The 20,656-nt window shown below is 45.8% G+C and overlaps 1 protein-coding gene across 3 annotated transcripts in view; it reads left to right on the top strand.

Annotated features, from left to right (window-relative positions):
• LOC129696117 (probable phospholipid-transporting ATPase IM) overlaps nt 1-20,656 on the top strand; it is a 199,420-nt gene that overhangs the window by 149,602 nt on the left and 29,162 nt on the right. For all 3 annotated transcript variants that reach the window (XM_055633597.1, XM_055633586.1, XM_055633606.1), the window contains 2 exons: nt 4,097-4,202; nt 15,799-15,937. In XM_055633597.1, the coding sequence (XP_055489572.1) occupies nt 4,097-4,202; nt 15,799-15,937 (245 nt within the window). The remainder of the gene's footprint in view (nt 1-4,096; nt 4,203-15,798; nt 15,938-20,656) is intronic.

The following is a 20,656-nucleotide window of genomic DNA, read 5'->3' on the forward strand; positions in this document are numbered from 1 at the left end:
ATAGAAGTTACCAAATCAAAACAATCACCACTTCACACCTACTTACAGCTTGACTCCAGTCTCCAAAGACTGGGCCCTATCCCTCCCATCCCTCTCCAATCATCACTTATCACCCACTTACAGCCTGAATCCAGTCTGCAAAGACTGGGCCGTCGTCCACTACCCACCCCCTCCTTGCTGCCCAACATCAGTCCAGTAAATGTTATTCAAAGGAACGCGGCATCATTAATACTTGGTCAAAACACAATTACATTTACTGAGCAATGTGGATCGATGCATTGATGACACATTGTATAACTACGTGTTAACTACCGACTGTTAACACGTAGTTTAACACGTTTTTGTATTTAACAAGGCAAATGGTTTTTTTAAAATGTGTATTTAACAACGCAAATTCGTATTTCCATACGAAATATGGAAAATTAGCGCGGGGCCCAATTGGAAGCAATCGGTCCATAAGGCCGGCCCTGTTGGACAATGTTTCTCCCTCTACTCTCAAGCTCTGTGCAAACAACTGGCACAGATCTACACAAACATTTTCATCCAGTCCCTGCAAGCATGTTTGGACCCTGCCTGCTTCAAAGTCTCCACTATTGTCCCTGTACCCAAACCTGTCGCACTGACCACTGCAGTCATGAAGACCCTTGAAAGACGTGCTGAAAAATATCACAAACCCTTTGCAGTTTGCATATCGGGCCAATAGATCAGTGGATGACGCAGTCAACCTGGCCTACACTTCATCCTCCAGCACCTAGACATCAGGGAACCTATGCAAGGAGTTTGTTTTGGGATTTTAGCTCTGCATTCAACACCATTGTGCCAGAGCTACTACACTCCAAACTCTCCCAGTTGACTGTGCTTGAACTCCTCTGTCAGTGGATGACCAACTTCCTAACAGACAGGAAGCAGCATGTGAGGCTGGGAAAGCACATCTCAGACTCGCAGCATAGGAGCACCGCAAGGCTGCTTACTCTCCCCTCTCCTTTACTCTCTCTACACCAATGACTGCACCTCCACAGACTCCTCTGTCAAGCTTCTCAAGATTGCGGACAACACAACCTTGATTGGACTGATCCAGGATGGGGAGGAATCAGCCTACAGACAGGATGTGACACAGCTGGCATCCTGGTGCCTTTGTAACCACAGTCAAAAAGGCCCCACAGAGGATGTACTTCCTGCGGCAGCTGAGGAAACACAATCTGCCACAGGCAATGATGGTCCAATTCAATACTGCCATCGTAGAGACTGTCCTCACCTTCTCTGTCATGGTCTCTTTTGGCTCGGCCACCAAGCACGACATCTGGAGGCTGCAGCGAATCGTTCGATCAGGTGAGAAGGTTGTTGGCTGCAACCATCCCCCCCATTGACGAACTGTACACTGCAGGGGCCAGGAAGCGAGCAGGTAAGATCATCTCTGATCCCTCTCATCCTGGCCACAAACTCTTTGAAGCACTTGCCTCTGGAAGGCGACTCCGGACTGTCAAAGTCGCCACAGCCAGATATAAAAGCTTTTTTCCATGAGCAGTAGCTCTACTCAATAACCAAAAGTCTGTAGCCTGCTTTTGGTCTGGTATTTTATTTAATTCACATGTTTAAACTATAATGCTTTATTCTTAATGTTTTCATATTTTATTCTTAAACATAAACATAGAAATTAGGTGCAGGAGTAGGCCATTCGGCCCTTCGAGCCTGCACCGCCATTCAATATGATCATGGCTGATCATCCAACTCAGTATCCCGTACCTGCCTTCTCTCCATACCCCCTGATCCCCTTAGCCACAAGGGCCACATCTAACTCCCTCTTAAATATAGCCAATGAACTGGCCTCAACTACCCTCTGTGGCAGAGAGTTCCAGAGATTCGTGAAATGCGTGAAAAAAAAGTTCTTCTCATCTCGGTTTTAAAGGATTTCCCCTTTATCCTTAAGCTGTGACCCCTTGTCCTGGACTTCCCTAACATCGGGAACAATCTTCCTGCATCTAGCCTGTCCAACCCCTTAAGAATTTTGTAAGTTTCTATAAGATCCCCTCTCAATCTTCTAAATTCTAGAGAGTATAAACCAAGTCTATCCAGTCTTTCTTCATAAGACAGTCCTGACATCCCAGGAATCAGTCTGGTGAACCGTCTCTGCACTCCCTCTATGGCAATAATATCCTTCCTCAGATTTGGAGACCAAAACTGTACGCAATACTCCAGGTGTGGTCTCACCAAGACCCTGTACAACTGCAGTAGAACCTCTCTGCTCCTATACTCAAATCCTTTTGCTATGAATGCTAACATAACATTGGCTTTCTTCACTGCCTGCTGCACCTGCATGCCTACTTTCAATGACTGGTGTACCATGACACCCAGGTCTCGCTGCATCTCCTCCTTTCCCAATCGGCCACCATTTAGATAATAGTCTGCTTTCCTGTTTTTGCCACCAAAATGGATAACCTCACATTTATGCACATTATACTGCATCTGCCAAACATTTGCCCACTCACCCAGCCTATCCAAGTCACCCTGCAGTCTCCTAGCATCCTCCTCACAGCTAACACTGCCCCCCCAGCTTAGTGTCATCCGCAAACTTGGAGATATTGCCTTCAATTCCCTCATCCAGATCATTAATATATATTGTAAATAGCTGGGTTCCCAGCACTGAGCCTTGTGGTACCCCACTAGTCACTGCCTGCCATTGTGAAAAGGACCCGTTTACTCCTACTCTTTGCTTCCTGTTTGCCAGCCAGTTCTCTATCCACATCAATACTGAACCCCCAATGCCTTGTGCTTTAAGTTTGTATACTAATCTCTTATGTGGGACCTTGTCGAAAGCCTTCTGGAAGTCCAGATACACCACATCCACTGGTTCTCCCCTATCCACGCTACTAGTTACATCCTCGAAAAATTCTATAAGATTCGTCAGACATGATTTACCTTTCGTAAATCCATGCTGACTTTGGCCAATGATTTCACCACTTTCCAAATGTGCTGCTATCCCATCTTTAATAACTGACTAGCAGTTTCCCCACTACCGATGTTAGACTAACTGGTCTGTAATTCCCCATTTTCTCTCTACCTCCCTTCTTGAAAAGTGGGGTTACGTTTGCTACCCGCCAATCTTCAGGAACTACTCCAGAATCTAAAGAGTTTTGAAAGATTATTACTAATGCATCCACTATTTCTGGAGCTACTTCCTTAAGTACTCTGGGATGCAGCCTATCTGGCCCTGGGGATTTATCGGCCTTTAATCCATTCAATTTACCCAACACCACTTCCCGGCTAACCTGGATTTCACTCAATTCCTCCAACTCCTTTGACCCGCGGTCCCCTGCTATTTCCGGCAAATTATTTATGTCTTCCTTAGTGAAGACGGAACCAAAGTAGTTATTCAATTGGTCCGCCATATCCTTGTTCCCCATGATCAACTCACCTGTTTCTGACTGCAAGGGACCTACATTTGTTTTAACTAATCTCTTTCTTTTCACATATCACATTAATGGTTTACTCTATGTCGTGTTGTTACTTGCGAGCGGAGCACCAAGGCAAATTCCTTGTATGTGTATGTGTATGTGGCCAATAAACTTATTCATTCATTCAAGTAATTACAGTGTCATAATATAGAAAATCCTGTGAAACTGCATATACCGGGGTTAACTTTGCTTTCATCTACCATTGTTGCAAGTTTTAAATTCCTTCCGTACTTTTGAAGCATTAATGTATGCAGTTCCAATTCATTGATATTATATTAGAATGTTCTATAGACCTGAAAAGTAACTCAATATTTCATACTACTGATGTTGCCTAAGTTGCAAAGCAATTCCAAGCTTTTCTATTAATATTTCAATGATATTTCAAGAACATTTTGCTTATTTATTTCTCTAAATTTTCAGCAGTGTTGTTTTCTATCTTGATTATTGATGTGGGTAGGTTAGGAATCATTCATGTTTCATCTTCTCTAATTAATAGAATAACGATGTTTGCAATGATCATGTTTTATTTTTTTTAAGTCCTTTACCCATGTTATGAATTTGTTGGAAACACATTTTCTTACTCTCATGGTGTAATATTATTATCTTAGATTAATCATATAAACATAAAATATTTTTTCTTACAGAAACAGCTGTAAATATTGGCTATGCATGCAATATGCTCCAGGATGAAATGAAAAAAGTGTTCATCATTGAAGGCAACGATTCAACTGCTGTTAGAGAAGAACTAAGGTATAAAGATAAAACAATCTCATGTACAAATGGAAATAGAATATTGAGCAAGTCACAGTGGTGCAGCGGTAGAGTTGCTGCCTTACAGCGAATGCAGCGCCGGAGACCCGGGTTCGAACCGGACTATGTGTGCTGTCTGTACAGAGTTTGTATGTTTTCCCCGTTACCTGCGTGGGTTTCTCCAAAGAGAATTCCACAGATTTACAATTCTCTGGGTGAAGAATTTTTTCTAAAGTCCTAAATGGCCTACTCCTTATTCTTAAACTCTGACCCCAGGTTATGGACACCGCCAACATCAGGAACATTTTTCCTGCATCTAGCCCGTCCAATCCTTTAAGAATTTTATATGTTTCTATAAAATCCCCTCTCATCCTTCTAAATTTCAGTGAATACTAGCCCAGTCGACCCATTCTTTCATCATATGTTAGTCCCGCCATCCCGAGAATTAACCTGGTGAGCATATGCTGCACTCCATCAATAGCAAGATTGTCCCTCCTCAAATTAGGAGACCAAAATTGCACATAATATTCTAGATGCGGTCTCACCTATACAACTGCAGTAGGACCTCCTTGCTCCTAAACAAATCCTCTCGCAATGAAGGCCAACATGTCATTAGCTTTCTTCACTGCCTGCTGTACCTGCATGCTTACTTTCAGTGACAGATGTACAAGGACTCATTGCACCTCCCCTTTTCCTAATCTGACACCATTCAGATAATAATTTGCCTTCCTGTTCTTGCCACCTAAGTGGATAACCTCACATTTATCCACATTATACTGCATCTGCCTTGCATCTGCCCATTCACCCAACCTATGCAAGTCACCCTGCAGCCTCATAGCATACTCATCGTAGCTCATACTGCCACCCAGCTTTGTGTCATCAGCAAAGTTGGAGATTTCACATTTAATTTCCTCGTCTAATTCGTTAATATATATTGTAAACAACGGGTCCCAGTGCTGAGCCATGTGGCACCCCACTAGTTGCTGCTTGCCATTCTGAAAATGACCCGTTAATTCCTACTCTTTGTTTCCTGCCAACCAGTTCTTTATCCATGTCAATATACCCATCCCCCAATACCATGTGGTCTCATTTTGTACACAGTCTTCTCCGGATAGACATAGACATAGAACAGTACAGCACAGGAGCAGGCCTTTTGGTCCACAATATCTATGCCATACATGATGCCAAGTTGAACTAATATTATTTGCCTGCACGTGATCCATATCCCACATTCCTGCATATCCATGTGCCTATCCAAAGGTCTGATAAATGTCACTATCGTATCTGCCTCCAGCATTATCCCTGGCAGAGCATTCCAAACATTCATCACCTTCTGTAAAAAACTTACCTTGCACATCTCCTTTAAATGTTGCCCCCCTTAGGACATGCCCTCCAGTATTACATGTTTCCATTGTGGGAAAATGTTCAGGCATGCTGGGATCTCCCAGTATTATGCTGAGTATCACCTTTCCAATCCCATTGCAGGTGTCACGATAGATTTAGAAAACCCATCATTTTAATGGGGGGGGATTGTAGCTCTGCACAGTGATAGGTAAGGTTTATTTCTTTAAATTATTTTACCTTAGATCAATGTTTTTAGTAATGTCTAAATATTTTTAAGTAAGTTTATTTTTTTATTTGTATCAATTTGAAGTTTTTTTGTAAATGTTCCTGAACATCAGTGATGTTTAAAAGCAGTTTAAAATGCTGAAACTTTGTTCCTCGCCACGCTAAAGAAGAAGAAGAAGAAACTCTGTTCCCAGCTGATAGCTCACTGTATCTAACCCAAGTGAGTGCGGACAGGCAGGGAGTTCATGTGGCAATTCCGAGTTGCAGGTCGAATATAATTAAAGGGTCGAAAAAAATTAAAAAATTAAAAAAAAATTAAAAAATGGCGCGGCCCTATCCAATCGCCGTTGTGGCAGCTCCGCGAAAATTGTGTGTGTTTTTAACTTTCATGTTCCTTTTTAACTTATTTCTAAGTTCTAACTCCCTAGTACTAACAAAGTATGACAGGGAAACCCTCTTAAATCTAAACTATAGGGCAAACGGAGACTTTTTAAACTCTGTACTTACTGATCCAGCATGGCCAGCAGAGATCAGCAAAAGCTGCTGCAGCAACAATGGGAGTTTGGCTGCAAGGAAAACCCGGAGAAAACATCGAGGGAAGTGGAGGGGGATTCGGAATAGGCTGAAAGCCCAAGCCCAATGTCCAGTCCCTGGAAAACAAGCTGGATGACCTCAGGGCGAGGGTCAGATTCCAGTGGGACATAAGGGTCTGCAACATCCTCTGCCTGACTGAAACATGGCTGACCTCACTGATTCCGGATCAGGTAATCTGCCCAACCGAGTCCTTCACTGTCCACCGTGCTGACAGAACAGAAGCATCTGGGAAATCCAAGGGTGGAGGAGTCTGCTTCATGACCAATAACAACTGGTGCAACCCTGGAAATATCAAGATGCTTTCCCGTTCCTGCTCGCCGGATCTGGAGCACCCGACGATCTCATGCCGCCCATTCTACCTTCCCCGGGAGTTCGGCTCAGTGATCGTCACAGCCGTCTACATTCCACCGCAGGCGGACACCGGCGTGGCACTATCGGCCCTACACGATGTGCTATGTCGACATCAAAACAAGTACCCGGATGTGACTATGGTGGTGGCTGTAGATTTTAATAAATCAAATCTCAAGAAGGGCATGCCGAACTTCTACCAACACCTCACGTGTGCCACCAGGGGGGAGAGAACCTTGGACCACTGCTACACGCCGTTGAGGAAGGGCTACAAGGCCGTTTCACTCCCTCTCCTGGGTAAATCGGACCACGCTGCCATTTTCCTGCTGCCGGAGTATAAACAGAGGATAGTTCGGGAAGCGGTGAGATGAGGGAAGTAAAGCAGTGGTCCGACCAGTCAGAGGCCATGCTGCAGGATGCACTGAGCGATGTCGACTGGAATATGTTCGAAGCAAGCTCCAGTGACGTCAGTGAGTTCGCGGAAGCAGTCACGGACTTCATCGCAACAATAACCGACAACATCGTCCCCACGGTAAAGGTAAGCACCTTTCCGAACCAAAAACCCTGGGTAGACAGGTCCGTTCGTGTGGCCTTGAATGCTCGCACCGCTGCCTACAACTCGGGCCTGGCACCAGGAAACATAGATGTCTACAAGGCAGAGTCCTACCGACTGCGAAGGGTGGTGAAGGATGCAAAGAGGAGGTACAGGGACAAGATGGAGTTACAGATGGAGCAGCAGGACACCAGAAGCCTGTGGCAGGGGCTACGGATTGTAACCAACTACCGGAGCACCCCACCCTCATCCGCAAGTGCCGGCACCTCCCTAGCTGATGACGTGAACTCCTTTTACGTTCGTTTTGAGAGGGGCAACACCACCCCAGGTCTGCCGACTATCGACAATACCGCCAGCGGGCTGGGCACTGAAGCTGAAGGGAGGAATGTGCACACATTCTCGCTGTCCGAGCACGACATAAGGAGGGCTCTGACACGGGTGAACACGAGGAAAGCTGCAGGCCCCGATGGCATCTCGGGCGAGTACTCAAGTCCTGTGCTACGCAACTAGCTCCAGTGCTCACTGCAATATTCAACCTCTCCCTGGACATGTCCGTGGTCCCTGCCTGCTTCAAAAAATCCATCATTGTACCGGTACCATAAAATGCCTCCCCAGCCTGTCTGAATGACTACCGTCCGGTGGCCCTTACCTCGGTAGTCATGAAATGCTTTGAGAGGCTGGTGAAGGAACACATCTGCGCCTTCCTCCCTCGGAACATGGACCCGTTGCAGTTCGCACACCATCCGACGAAGCGGTCTCCCAGGTCTTGCACACCGCTCTCTCCCATCTGTACAGCCAGAAGGGGGGCTACGTGAGGATGCTGTTCATAGACTTCAGTTCAGCCTTCAACACGATAGTCCCCACCAGACTGGCTGGGAAGCTACTGGAATTGGGGCTCAACACCTCCCTGTGTGCCTGCGTCCTGGACTTTCTCACCGCCAGGCCCCAGGTAGTCAAGATGGGAGGGAATACATCGAAGTCCCTCACCCTGAGCACAGGATCGCCCCAGGGTTGCGTCCTCAGCCCCCTATTGTACTCCCTGTACACACATGACTGTGTGGATAGCCTCAGCTCCAACTCAAAAGTTTGCTGATGACACTGGTGGTGGCCCTGATCTCAGACAACGACGAGAAGGCCTACCGGGAGGAGGTGGCTGATCTAGCACTCTGGTGCCAGGATAACAGCCTCCTCTTGAACATTAAAAAAAACGAAGGAGCTGATCATGGACCTTAGGAGGGCACATCATCCGAGGACGTACACTCCATTGAGGATAAATGGGGATCCTGTGGATAGGGTGAGCTGTTTTAAATATCTGGGAGTCCACATCTCCGAGGATATGACATGGACATCACACGCCTCAGCACTCGCGAGTAAGGCAAGGCAGCGCCTTTACCACCTCAGGCAATTGAGGAAATTCAGAGTGTCTCCGAGGATCCTCCAGTGCTTCTACGCAGCGGCTGTGGAAAGCATCTTGTCCGGGAATATTACCATCTGGTTTGGGAATTGCTTTGCCCAGGACAAGAAGGCTCTGAAGAGAGTAGTGCGTTCGGCCGAACGCACTATGGGAACTTCGCTCGCCCCCCTGCAGGAACTATACATCACGAGGTGCAACTCCAGAGCCAACAAAATCATGAGAGACCCCTTCCACCCATGTAACGGACTGTTCCAGCTGCTACGGTCAGGCAAACGCCTCCGTTGCCATGCTGTGAGAACGGAGAGGTTGAGAAGGAGTTTCTTCCCAGAGGCCATTCGGACTGTAAATGCCTTTCTCACCAGGGACTAACTATACTGAACGTTTTTCCTTCCAATATTTATTATGTAAAAGAATATGTGTGTTTATGATTGTGTTTATAGTTTGTTTGGTTGTTTGTTTGTTTGTCTTTTTGCAAAGTCCGCGAGCATTGCCACTTTTCATTTCACTGCACATCTCGCATGTGTATGTGACGAATAAACTTGACGACTTGACTTGAGTGTAAGAGTGACCCATTGGCTATTTATAACAGTCCATTTTCATGGTTCTTTAGGCATATAGAGTGATTTTACAGACGTGCTTTGTACAATAGTTTGTCAGATGATTTTTGAGGATTTACAGTTGTAATTTTTATAAATTTTAATCAGTTAACGGGTTATTCTTCTAAATTCAAGAGAAAAGCAGGCCTTCTCTATCCAATTTCTTTTCATTTGGCAAACATATCATCAGGAGAACTATTCTAGTGAATCTTTATTGCATTTACTTAGTGACAAGTTATCCTTTATTTAGGTAGGAAACCAAATCTGAATACAACTGCAGTACCACCAAGCCTTAAATATTGCAATAAGACATTTTGTATTATAATAGTAAGATTAAACGAGAACTTACCAGTTTGAAGTTTGATCTTTATTTGATGAGGAACTACGATGAGCGATTACGTGAAGAAGGCCGTCACCACGCATGCGCATCAATCTTCAAAGCAGCGGTGTGAAATCACAGAGAAGAGTTGGTGAACTAAAATAGTAAGATTAGAGTTGACTAGAACGTACAGAAAGATCTTTATGTTATGAGAGTCGGGAGCGGAGGGCACGTAATCGCTCATCGTAACTCCTCATAAAATAAAGATCAAACTTCAAACTGGTAAGTTCTCGTTTAATCTTACTATTTTACTTTGGGTCACGTGAGTGACTATGTGAAGATTTTGAAGCTCTGATTTCATGCCGAGGAACGAGTCCACGCATCACAACTGCATCAATTAACCAGAACGAGTGAGAAAAATTAATGCATTCAAGCATGACATGGTAAAACAATACTGATGCTTTAATAACAAAATAAATTACCAGTGACCCCTCTCACCCAGGGGGAAACTGTGAAACAGAACTTAAAACAGAATCAGCAAAAATCCCCGGTCTGGTGATAGGCTTGTTATAAAACCTTTGGTACATCCGCTCATTCGACCATCCCGCAGCCGATGGATGTGGTCGAGAGGGAAGTCCATATCCCTTGCTGCTGATGTCGATGCAGCCCTGGTGGAATGAGGTTTAAAATTGTCAGTGTCCACTCCTGCACACGCCAGAACCTGTTTAATCCATCTAGTGATGGTCTGCACCGTAACCTTTTTATGAGGTTTGGTATAACTAACAAAGAAGGAGTTTCCGAGCCTCTCAGGCTCTTAGTGACCTTTATGTATTGAATATGTGTGACACCACACACAATCGTGGATCTGAGGGGTATGCCATGAAACTCAATTTGAGCTCCATTATCCCTGGCCTGCTCTGCTTAATGAGGTCATGAACAAAAAGGTTGATGCTATTACAAGATGTACCCATACTGTCCAGTTTGAGTTTATGTAATGTCTGGACCCGTTGTGCTGGGGCCAGCGCCATGAGCATGACTACTTTGAGTGTAAGATGGTGCAGAGACAGAGATGAGGCTGGTGCCCACTGACGGAGCAGCGTGAGAACCACGCTCACATCCCATATATGTGAATACCTGGGCCTAGGGGGAGTGGAGTTGCCCTTCATGAAATGCCCTTCATAAACTCAGTTATTAAAGGGTGATATCCTACCATGTGGTTCCCTGACCCCAGCCATAAATAATTTGACAAAGCGCTCCTGGCACTGTTAATGGGACTGTATCTGAGCTTGTTATCATAAAAAAGTGACGAAAGAAACTCCAAAACGTCCATGATAGAAGCCGTGTCATATGAAGTATTAGAGCGGGAACAGTACATCTCCCATTTCATTATGTGAGTGATGTACTGTTTCGGTGTGCTCTTCCTCCAGGCTGCAGTGATGACATCTATCGTACGCTCTGAAACCCCAAGCCCCAGGAACGGTCTCCTCAAACCAATACATTTTTACAGTCATGAAGAGAGTGGCTTTCCCCTGTCACCGGGTGTACCAGCAGATTTCTGCTCTTGGGCACTGCCATAAAAGGCTGTGTAATTAAAGCTAGAACCAGTGGGAACAAATGTTGAGTAGGCCAGTCTGGTACTACCAATATGCCAGAGGCGGAGTCTTGCTTGATTTTGGCCAAACATCGACTAATGAGGCAGAATGGGGGAAAAGCATACAACAATTTCCCACCCCAGTGTAGCGAGAATGCATCTACTGCTACTGCCTCTGGGTCTGGCTCCCATGACACGTAAATTGGTAACTGAAGATTAAGCCTGGATGCAAACTGATCAATGTCCGGTACACCATAATGAAGGACAATGCCATTAAACACTTTGTGATTCAACATCCATTCTTCGTTGTCATTGAACTCTTGTGACCTGGTGTCTGCCACCGTGCTATATCTACCTGGTAAGTAGATAGCTGAAACCCAGATGTTTCTCGCAATACACCAGTGCCAGATGTGATTAGACAATTTATCACAGGATACAGACTCACTTCCACCCATGTGATTAATGTACTCTACTGCTGTAGTGTAAACCTGAAGTTGGACATGCACATGATGCATGTTGGTACAAAAAGCCTTTAACCCATACAGTGTCCCCAACAACTCTTAAGTAGTTAACACCATGTGACTGAAGCATTGATGATTCCTGCAGATCCCATCTGCCACCGCAGCTCGAGACGGGGTCGGTAGCACCCCAACCTAGTGCACTGGCATCAGTCTGCAGGATAACTGATGGTGTATCGACTAAAATAGTACTAGAACAATACTGAATATTGGTAACCCACCATTGTAACTCAGCCAGGGCTTCAGCTGGCAATTGCATGGGTCTATCGAAGCGACCTTATGAAGCTTGAGTGCCTGTTCCTTTGCACGCTGTACGTTTTGGTAGTGCAAAGGCACGAACTGAGCAGCTGGAAGAGCAGCCACTAATTTTCCAATTACACTAGCCACATGTCTAATCGAAGGTTGATTATTAACAATGAGTTTCCTGCAGGCTTCAAATAATTGCTTGCCCCGGGAGGCAGAGTCACTGACATGTGTACTGAGTTAATGGTGAATCCCAAATAGTCAATTATCGTAGATGGCACCAATTTAAACTGGATGGATTAAGAACCCCAGTTTCTCAAAAATGAGTTTTGTAGCTGACACAGATAATTCAGCTAATTCCAAAGTCCTCCAAATGACTAAGATGTCATCCAAATATGCCATGACTATATGATTATGTGCCCTGAGTAGCCCCATGACTGGTTTAAGTGAATAGTCTGGGAGCTAAGGTTAAACCATTGGGCAATGCTTTAAACTGCCACAACTGCTCCATCCAGTGAAACTTCAAAAATATCCTGTGATCTTCATGAATGGCCACTGAATAGTAAGCAGCTTTGAGGTCAATGCTTGCCATGTAGCATCCCTTGGAAAGCAGTTGTTTGGCAGTGACAAAAGTTTCCATTTTGAAGTGTTTATACTGCACAAAGGTGTTAAGCTCTATCAAATCAAGGATAATTCGACATCCTCCATCCTTCTTTTGCCTAGTAAATATGTTGGACACAAACTGGTGAGGCTCACGACTCGACCTCTCAATTACCCCTTTCTTGAACAAAGACTCAATCTCTGCTTGTGCACTCATACACTCCTGTTGTGAAAACATAAAAGTGCGGCTAGGTGTACGCTGAGTGGGTGGAGGCGAGCCAGAAATGAACTCTTTGGAAACCTTGTATACTGTGCAGTATAAACGGGTCAGATGTTATCCAATGCCATTCATGTAAGAAAAATTGCAATCTCCCCCCAACTTGTAATTGATCCATCGCAGGCTCACTTACCTTAGTGGTTACCAGCGATATGGTCTCTGCTTCTGCCCCCAAGGTCTGGGGGGTAGGGCTGTTGGAGGACGCCATCCCCGCATCTTGAACATGGCCCGGCTTGGGCCCTGCCCTAAAAAAGGCTTTTGTGCCTGTTGCACGGAACCACGTCCACCATATCCGGTGAACCGTCTGGTATGGAGAGGAGGGTAGGGCTACTGTTGCCAGAAAGATGATACCTTGGGAGGTGCCTTCATAAGGCCAACGGTTTTAGCCTCCTCATGCAGCTCTTTTACCTGTTTAGACAGGTCTCTCCGAACAGGAGGTTTGGGGGTTGGACATTCCCCGGCTTGCACAGCTCAGCAAATTTTGGATTGAGTGCAGGATGGATGGCATTCTTCCTGAGGCAATTGATTTTCAAAATGTGCATTGTACATTAATACCATCGCGTCCTGCTGTGTATCAGAGAGTGGCGCCCCATCCACTGACCTGGCAAAGGCCGTGATGCCTGAGGCAAGTAGCCTGAGGAGTTTTTTGAATTTTTACCTCTTGGGCTCTGATGCCCCCTTCAATGTGTCCCCAGATAGATTGGTTTACAACCGAGACACTTAGTGAGGCACAGTTCAGTGGAGTATTATATTTGGCAGTAGTTTCCTCCATAGTTTGGTCTTGGAGTTGATGGGAGGCCAGATAATTTATGCTCATGGCGAGCTCTTCTTCCAATGGCTCCCCTGTTAGGGCAGGGATAGCAAATCTGGATGTCATAGGGGGTACATCCGATGTTTGCCCATCATGCCATGAAGCATGCTGCCCAACTGTGCCTCCGTACTCTGGGTCAGAATAACACTGGCCTCATACGCTCCCCTCATCAGAGAGGGAGATATTCTGCAGACCTGACACAGGTGCTGCTGCCTCGGGCTCTCTGTAATCCCCGGGCTCCGATAGCTCCCTCCTTTGGAGCATATCTCTCTGGAGTAACCTCTCCACTAGGTTCTCCATGTGGGTCAGCCTGCCAATAACGCTACCCATAGAAGGAGGGTAATTTTCCACCTCCTGGCCCGACTCATCTGAGTCCAGGGCCCTCACAGACTTTCTGGTGGCTTTACTCCCCCGTGGAGTAGCCAAGGCGCTTTCTGGCAGCACCAAGTCTGTAGCCGCTGGCTGCTCTGCCAGCATGACATCCGGAGGCTGCAGCGAATCGTCCGATCAGCTGATAAGGTTATAGGCTGCAACCTTCCCTCCATTGGCAAACTGTACACTGCAACGGCTAGGAAGTGAGTGGGTAAGATCATCTCTGACCCCTCTCACCCTGGCCACAAACTCTTTGAGTCACTTCCCTCTGGAAGGTGACTCCGGATTGTCAAAGCTGCCACAGCCAACATAAAAACAGCTTTTTTCCACGAGTAGTAGCTCTTCTCAATAACTAAAAATCTGTAGCTTCCTTTTGCTCTGGTATTTTATTTAATTCACATGTTTAATCAAAAATGTTTTATTATTAATGTTTAATGTTTTATTGTCATTCCTAACTGTCACTGTATGTCGTTGTCACTTGCGAGCGGAGCACCAAGGCAAATTACTTGTATGTGAATACTTAGCCAATAAACCTATTCATTCATTCATACTGGAACAGCTTGGGCAAGGACATAGCAAGGTCTGGAGTATGTCTTCAGTATTTCGGCCGGAATCTTGTCAAGATCCATAGCCTTTGTTGTATCTGATGCCTTTAACCGTTTTTGATATAACGTGGAGTGAATCAAATTGGCTGAAGACTGTCTTCTGCCATGTTGGGAATCACTGGAGGAGGCTGAGATTAATCATCCACTCGTCACTTCTGGTTGAATACATTGCTAATGTTTCAGGTTTCTCTTTTGCATAGATATACTGTGCTCTCCCATAATTGAGAATAGGGATTGTAGATTGATGGTTTTTGTTTCATGCGTGCCGTCTATGGGGTCGATAAATTCAGCAGTTCTGCACGCGTGCACAGCTTCGTCCAGCATCAAATCTGCCCATCTCAAAAGCTCTGATCTGAGTTTTAAATCGTTCATGCCATTCACTAAAATGTCCCTCGTTAGCTGATCAGTTAGCTGATCAATCGGCATGAACCTGCCGCGCTGGGCTAGATACATCAACTCAGAAATAAACGAGTCTACCCGTTCGCCAGGGAGCTGACGATGAGGGAAGAACCTAGCCTATCCAAAATGTGGTTTGAGGGCAGGTCACAGATCTGGCTCAGTTTACGCAGCAGGACATTGGGGTCGTCAGGAGATTCAGCTGGGGTTATTACCTGACCGCTAGCATCGCGGACTGCCGGAGCATAGCGGAAAGTCATTGTGTGATTTAAACACATCTTTAATGAGCACTTGTGTTCAAGAAGGAACTGCGGTGCTGGAAGATCGAAGGTACACAAAATGAGCACTTAACAGCACTTAGGACAATAGGTTATCAATGCATCCTGGCTGCTCGAACTGAAGTGCCGAGGGAAGTATAAGTGTTATAGAGGGGTGGAGTTAGTGGTGCTGGCTTGTGTGTGATTGGCTCACATGCACCATCAATCTACAGGGATATTTGTGAAGCCTCCTCCAGTAAGGGTGTTGAAATCTGGGATGCACTTCTGATGGGGTGGTGAATCCAGATATCACATTATTTGAGAAGTATCTAGATAAGCAATTGAAGCACAATGGCATAGAAGATTGCATTTGAAGTTGAAAATGCGGTATCGATATGTGCTTGAAAGCAGACATGGACATAGTTAGCTAAAGGCCCATTGTTGTACTCCTTGATGCAATGATAGAAATTACTTTGTTTTTAATTTTTCTTCTGCAAGTAAGATATTTTATATGTAACAATGTCTCCACACAGAAACGCGTGTGTGATAATGAAAGGACAAGAACAAACAGAACTTGATTTAATCAAAATCGAACAGCCAAAAAAACTTGATTTCCTACCAGATGAAATTGCTGATGCAGATTATGGACTGGTGATCAGTGGTGACACACTGGTAAGAAGCATCAAACTAATATGTTTTTCTTTCATTTCATCAAAGCAAGATTTGAAACTATTGTTGGGAAGGTTTGACTGATTTACCAATGTTAATAGTTTAGCTGGAAATGTGACAATTTGACACACAGTGGAGAAGGACGAGGAGGGCTAAAATTTACCTGGAGTTGCCATCTCCTGTCTTAACCGCTCATTTATTATTCACAAGGCCAATACTATGCAAGTGGGCTGGTTTGTGAAAGATTATCCATTTGCTGTTAGGCAGATTCAAAAAGGATGGAATGATCGGACGTTCGGGAACAATATGATGCAGAATGGATAAGCACATCAAAAAGATTTTGACACCTAAGGCGCCCATTCTGCTTTTTACGCAGGTTTTTACTTACAACAAGATTTTTAAAATCAAATATTGGGCTCATCACATATCAAACCTATAGCGAGTTAAAATTAATCTAATGGAGTCATAGATTGTGGAAACGTGCCCTTCGGCCCAATATGTCCCAGCTACACTAGTCCCAACTGCCAGCATTTGGTCCATATCCCACCAAACCTGTCCTATCAATGTACCTGTCTAACTGCTTCTTAAATGTTGGGATAGTCCCTGCCTCAACTACCTCCTCTGGCAACATGTTCCATACATCCACTACTCTGTGTGAAAAAGTTACCCTTCAGACTCCTATTAAATCTTTTCCCCAACACCTTAAACCTATGTCCTCTGGTCCTTGATTCATCTGCTCTGGATGAGAGACCGTGCATCTACCCGATCTATCCTTCGATTCCTTGGTCCACCAAAACCACATGCAAAAATTCAGAGATTTTTTCCATTTCGATAGCGAATTCACTTTTACATTCACTAATGCACTCCTCAAAACAATTGGACATTTCCTTCCCCCCACCCCCCCACGCATTCATTTTGTCGCCTACTGCTGGCCAGCGACCATAACGGCTGCTGACGCCCGGCTCTGTTCGAAAAACGCCGACATTTTTCCCAACGGCTGGTGCCCGGCCCAGCTCTGTCACGCTGCCTCAAGCCAAACATTGGATGTTCAACCACTGCTATTCACCCAAGGGTACAGCCAGCGTGACAGGGCTGGCGTGTTAGAAGCGACGAGGATGCGAGACCTCCCAGTCTCTGATGGGGCCGCTTTCACAGACTTTACCGTCAGCGGCCCCCGCGTCCCGCGTTTAACCAGGGCTCTGGGAACTCGGCATCTCATGGGGACGAGGCTTCCAGAGGGAAGGGAGGGACAACATGGATTCCAGCAACAAAGTGGCTCCGTTAATGCATTCATTCCACAGTGAGTTCAGTTCGGTAACTCTTCCCACTCTCTTCCCACTCTCTCCCCTACCCCAGTCCCCCTCCATCACCACTTTTCCCCCTCTCTCCCCCTCCCTCCCCGCTCTTCCCCCCTCTCCCCCCTCCCTCCCCCCCTCTCCCCTCTCTCCCCCTCCCTCCACACTCTTCCCCCTCTCTCTCCCCTACCCCACCTCCCTCCCTCCTCCCCTCTGCCCCTCCCCTACCCCCTTCCCTCCAACCCATCCCCTCCCCACCCTCTCCCCCCCTTCCATTCCCCCCACCCTGGTCCCCTCCCCCCCCATCTCCCCCTCTCTCTCCTCCCCTCTATCTCTCCTTCCATCCCTCTCACACCCTCCTCCCCCATCCCCCCGTCACCCACCCCTCCCTCTCCTCCTCCCCTCCCCCCCTCTTCCTCTGTTTCTTGCCCTTCTGTCTGCCCCTTTCTCTCTGTCTCTCCCCATTCTCTCTCTGCTCTCACTCTCTACCCCCCCCCCCCCCCCCCCCCCCCCCCCTCTCTAGATGTGCCTGCGAGTTGGGGGTTATGCGTCAGTTGATAGGGCAGTTATGGGGTAAAAGGAGCAAATTAATAATATTAATATAATATCAAGGGGAGTCGTTAGCGTGTGTGCGGCGGGGGGGTAGTTAGTGTGTGTGACACCGCGCTGGCGTGTTCATTCATAGCTGGAGAGTTTTTTGGAGAGGAGACTTGTGTTTTAGAGATAGCACCAAAAAGGAAGCAGCGCAGGGGAGGGCACAACCCTCAAAAAATCCGGCCATGCAGGTGTTGCCCACCCAGGAGGAGGAGTGGCAGGAGGTGATGCCACAGGAGATGATAGTGCAGGAGGAGGTAGACCTACATGAGAGACCCCTGGAGGAGGAGACCAGGGTGGTAGTATATGCCATCACCACCCCATCCTTCACTGCCTCATTTGAAGGCAGCAAAGGAGCCCTTTCTCCTGTGTCTGACACAGCATCAGAGGCAGATGCCTCATTGGTGGTGAGGGAGGGCTGGAGGAAGGTTATGCTCTACATCTTCACCAGGCAGCAGGAGGGGGGGGGGGCCTTGAGGAATGGTTCCAGCAGAAAGTCATCCTGTATGAAAAGGAAAATGAGGGGTACAGGGACAGGGACAAGAATGGCATGCTTGCCATTCACTGCCCCACATGTGTGCTTAAAGTTCCATCTTTTGTCAAAGCCCAGCGCCACTCTCTTCCAGTCATCTGGTGTACTGGGACAGTCCATTACATCATTTCCATTCACCCATTGAGACCTCTTCTTGTGCTTCCTCTTCACCCTTGCTCTTCCACTTCTTCCTTTCTTAAAAGACTGCTGAAGCAAAAGGGCTACTGCAAACAGCAGTAAAACGTACATGGTCGAAGCCAGTCTTCAACATAGTCGAAGGAGGTCTTCTTCATAGTGGTGGGAGGTCTTCAACATAGTCGTGGGAGGTCATAGACATAGTCGTAGGAGGTCGTACACATAGTCGTGGAAGGTCGTAGGAGGTCGTAGGTTTCCGCAGCCTTGATTTTTTTTTTAGGTCGTTTAAAGTCGTCAGAGGTTGTGAATTAGGTTGTGAAAGTGGGACAGGCCCTTTAATGTTATCTGCCAGAGCTATCTCCTGGCCCCTTTTTGCCCTTCTGATTTCTTCTTTTACTTTGCTCCTTAGTTCCCGAAACTCCGCCAGGGATCAATTGTCGCCCTCTCACATGTGGGCCCTTCTACATATTGTTGGAGAAAACTCTCCTGAATACCTCTGAGAAGCTGCACCCCGTCAAAACCTTTCACACTATGATTTGGAATGTTAAAATCCCCCACTATAACAACTTTATTTGACCTGCAGCTGTCTGCAATCTCCTGGCATATTTGCTCTTCTAATTCCTGTTGACTATTTGGGGGTCTGCAGTGCATCCTCAACAAGGTGATCATCCCTTTCTTGTTCCTCAACTCCACCCATATAGCCTCACTAGATGAATCGTCCGTAATGTCACCTCTGACCACTGCCGTGACATCCTGCTTAACCAATAATGCAACCTCCCTCCTCTTTTATTGTGTAAGGATAGTGGAGTCAAAGTCACCAGATTTTGTAATTTCTTTTTGCCTTAACATTTCCTTACTGAGTCTTCCTTGGGTCACAGTCTGCCTTGGGTCAGTAAACTGTCAAACCTGCCAAGTCAGAAAGCACAGAGTAGAACTGCAGATGCAAGTTTACAAAAAAAATTACACAAAGTTCTGGAGTAACTCAGCTAGTCAAGCAGCATCCGCCAGAGACCCGGGTTCGATTCCATTATGGGTGCTGACTGTTGGGAGTTTATACGTTCTTCCTGTGACTGTGTGAGTTTTCTCCAGTTCTCCCTACATCCCAAAGACGTGCAGGTTTGTAGATTAAATGGCTTTTGTAAATTGTCCCTAGTGTGTAGGATAAAACTGGTGTACGGGTAATCGTAGCACCCTGAGAAAACCCATGCGGTCACAGGGAGAATGTACAAACCCTGCACAGACCACACCCATAGTCATGGTCGAACCTGGGACTCTGGCTCTCTTGGACATCACCTCTATCGTTATGCTACAGTGCCTCTGTTAATGAGGAAGTCAAGGATCCAGTTGCACAAGCAAGCAAGCAAGTTTATTTATATAGCACATTTCAGCACCAAGGCAATTCAAAGTGCTTCACACAAAGCATAAAGAGCAATCAAATGCAATTAAAATCAGTCATTAAAAAGAATAGAAAATAAAAACAAGCTAAAATAAAATGATAAGTATAAAATACAAGAATAAAAGATACGGTGTAAGGAATGAATAATTATTTAATTTAATTAAAAGCAGCGTCAAACAGAAAAGTCTTCAGCCCCGATTTAAAAGAACTGAGAGTTGTAGTGGACTTGCATTTTTCTGGAAGTTTGTTCCATATATATGGTGCATAAAAACTAAACGCTGCTTCTCCATGTTTAGTTCTGACTTTGGGGACAGAAAGCAGACCTGTCCCAGATGACTTCAGAGGTCTGGATGGTTCATAATGTAGCAGAAGATCAAAAATATATTTTGGCCTTTGATCATTCAGTGCTTTATAAACCAACAGTAATATTTTGAAATCAATTCTTTGACAGACTGGAAGGATAGTGTAAAGACCTCAAAACTAGAGTAATGTCATCCACTTTCTTGGTCTTAGAGTGGACTTGAGCAGCAGCATTCTGAATCAGCTGAAGCTGTTTAATCGAGTGTTTAGGGAGACAGCATTACAATAGTCAAGTCTACTGAAGATAAATGCATGGACAAGATTTTCCAAATCCTGCTGAACCATAAGTCCTTTAACCCTTGATATATTCTTAAGGTGATAAGAATAGGCTGTTGAAGTTCAGGTCTGAGTCCATGACTACACCAAGAGTTCTTGGTTTGTCCGTGGTTTTTAACATTGCCAATTGAAGC

This window comes from Leucoraja erinacea, chromosome 1 (assembly GCF_028641065.1).
Source record: "Leucoraja erinacea ecotype New England chromosome 1, Leri_hhj_1, whole genome shotgun sequence".
NCBI classification, from domain to species: Eukaryota; Metazoa; Chordata; class Chondrichthyes; order Rajiformes; family Rajidae; genus Leucoraja; species Leucoraja erinaceus.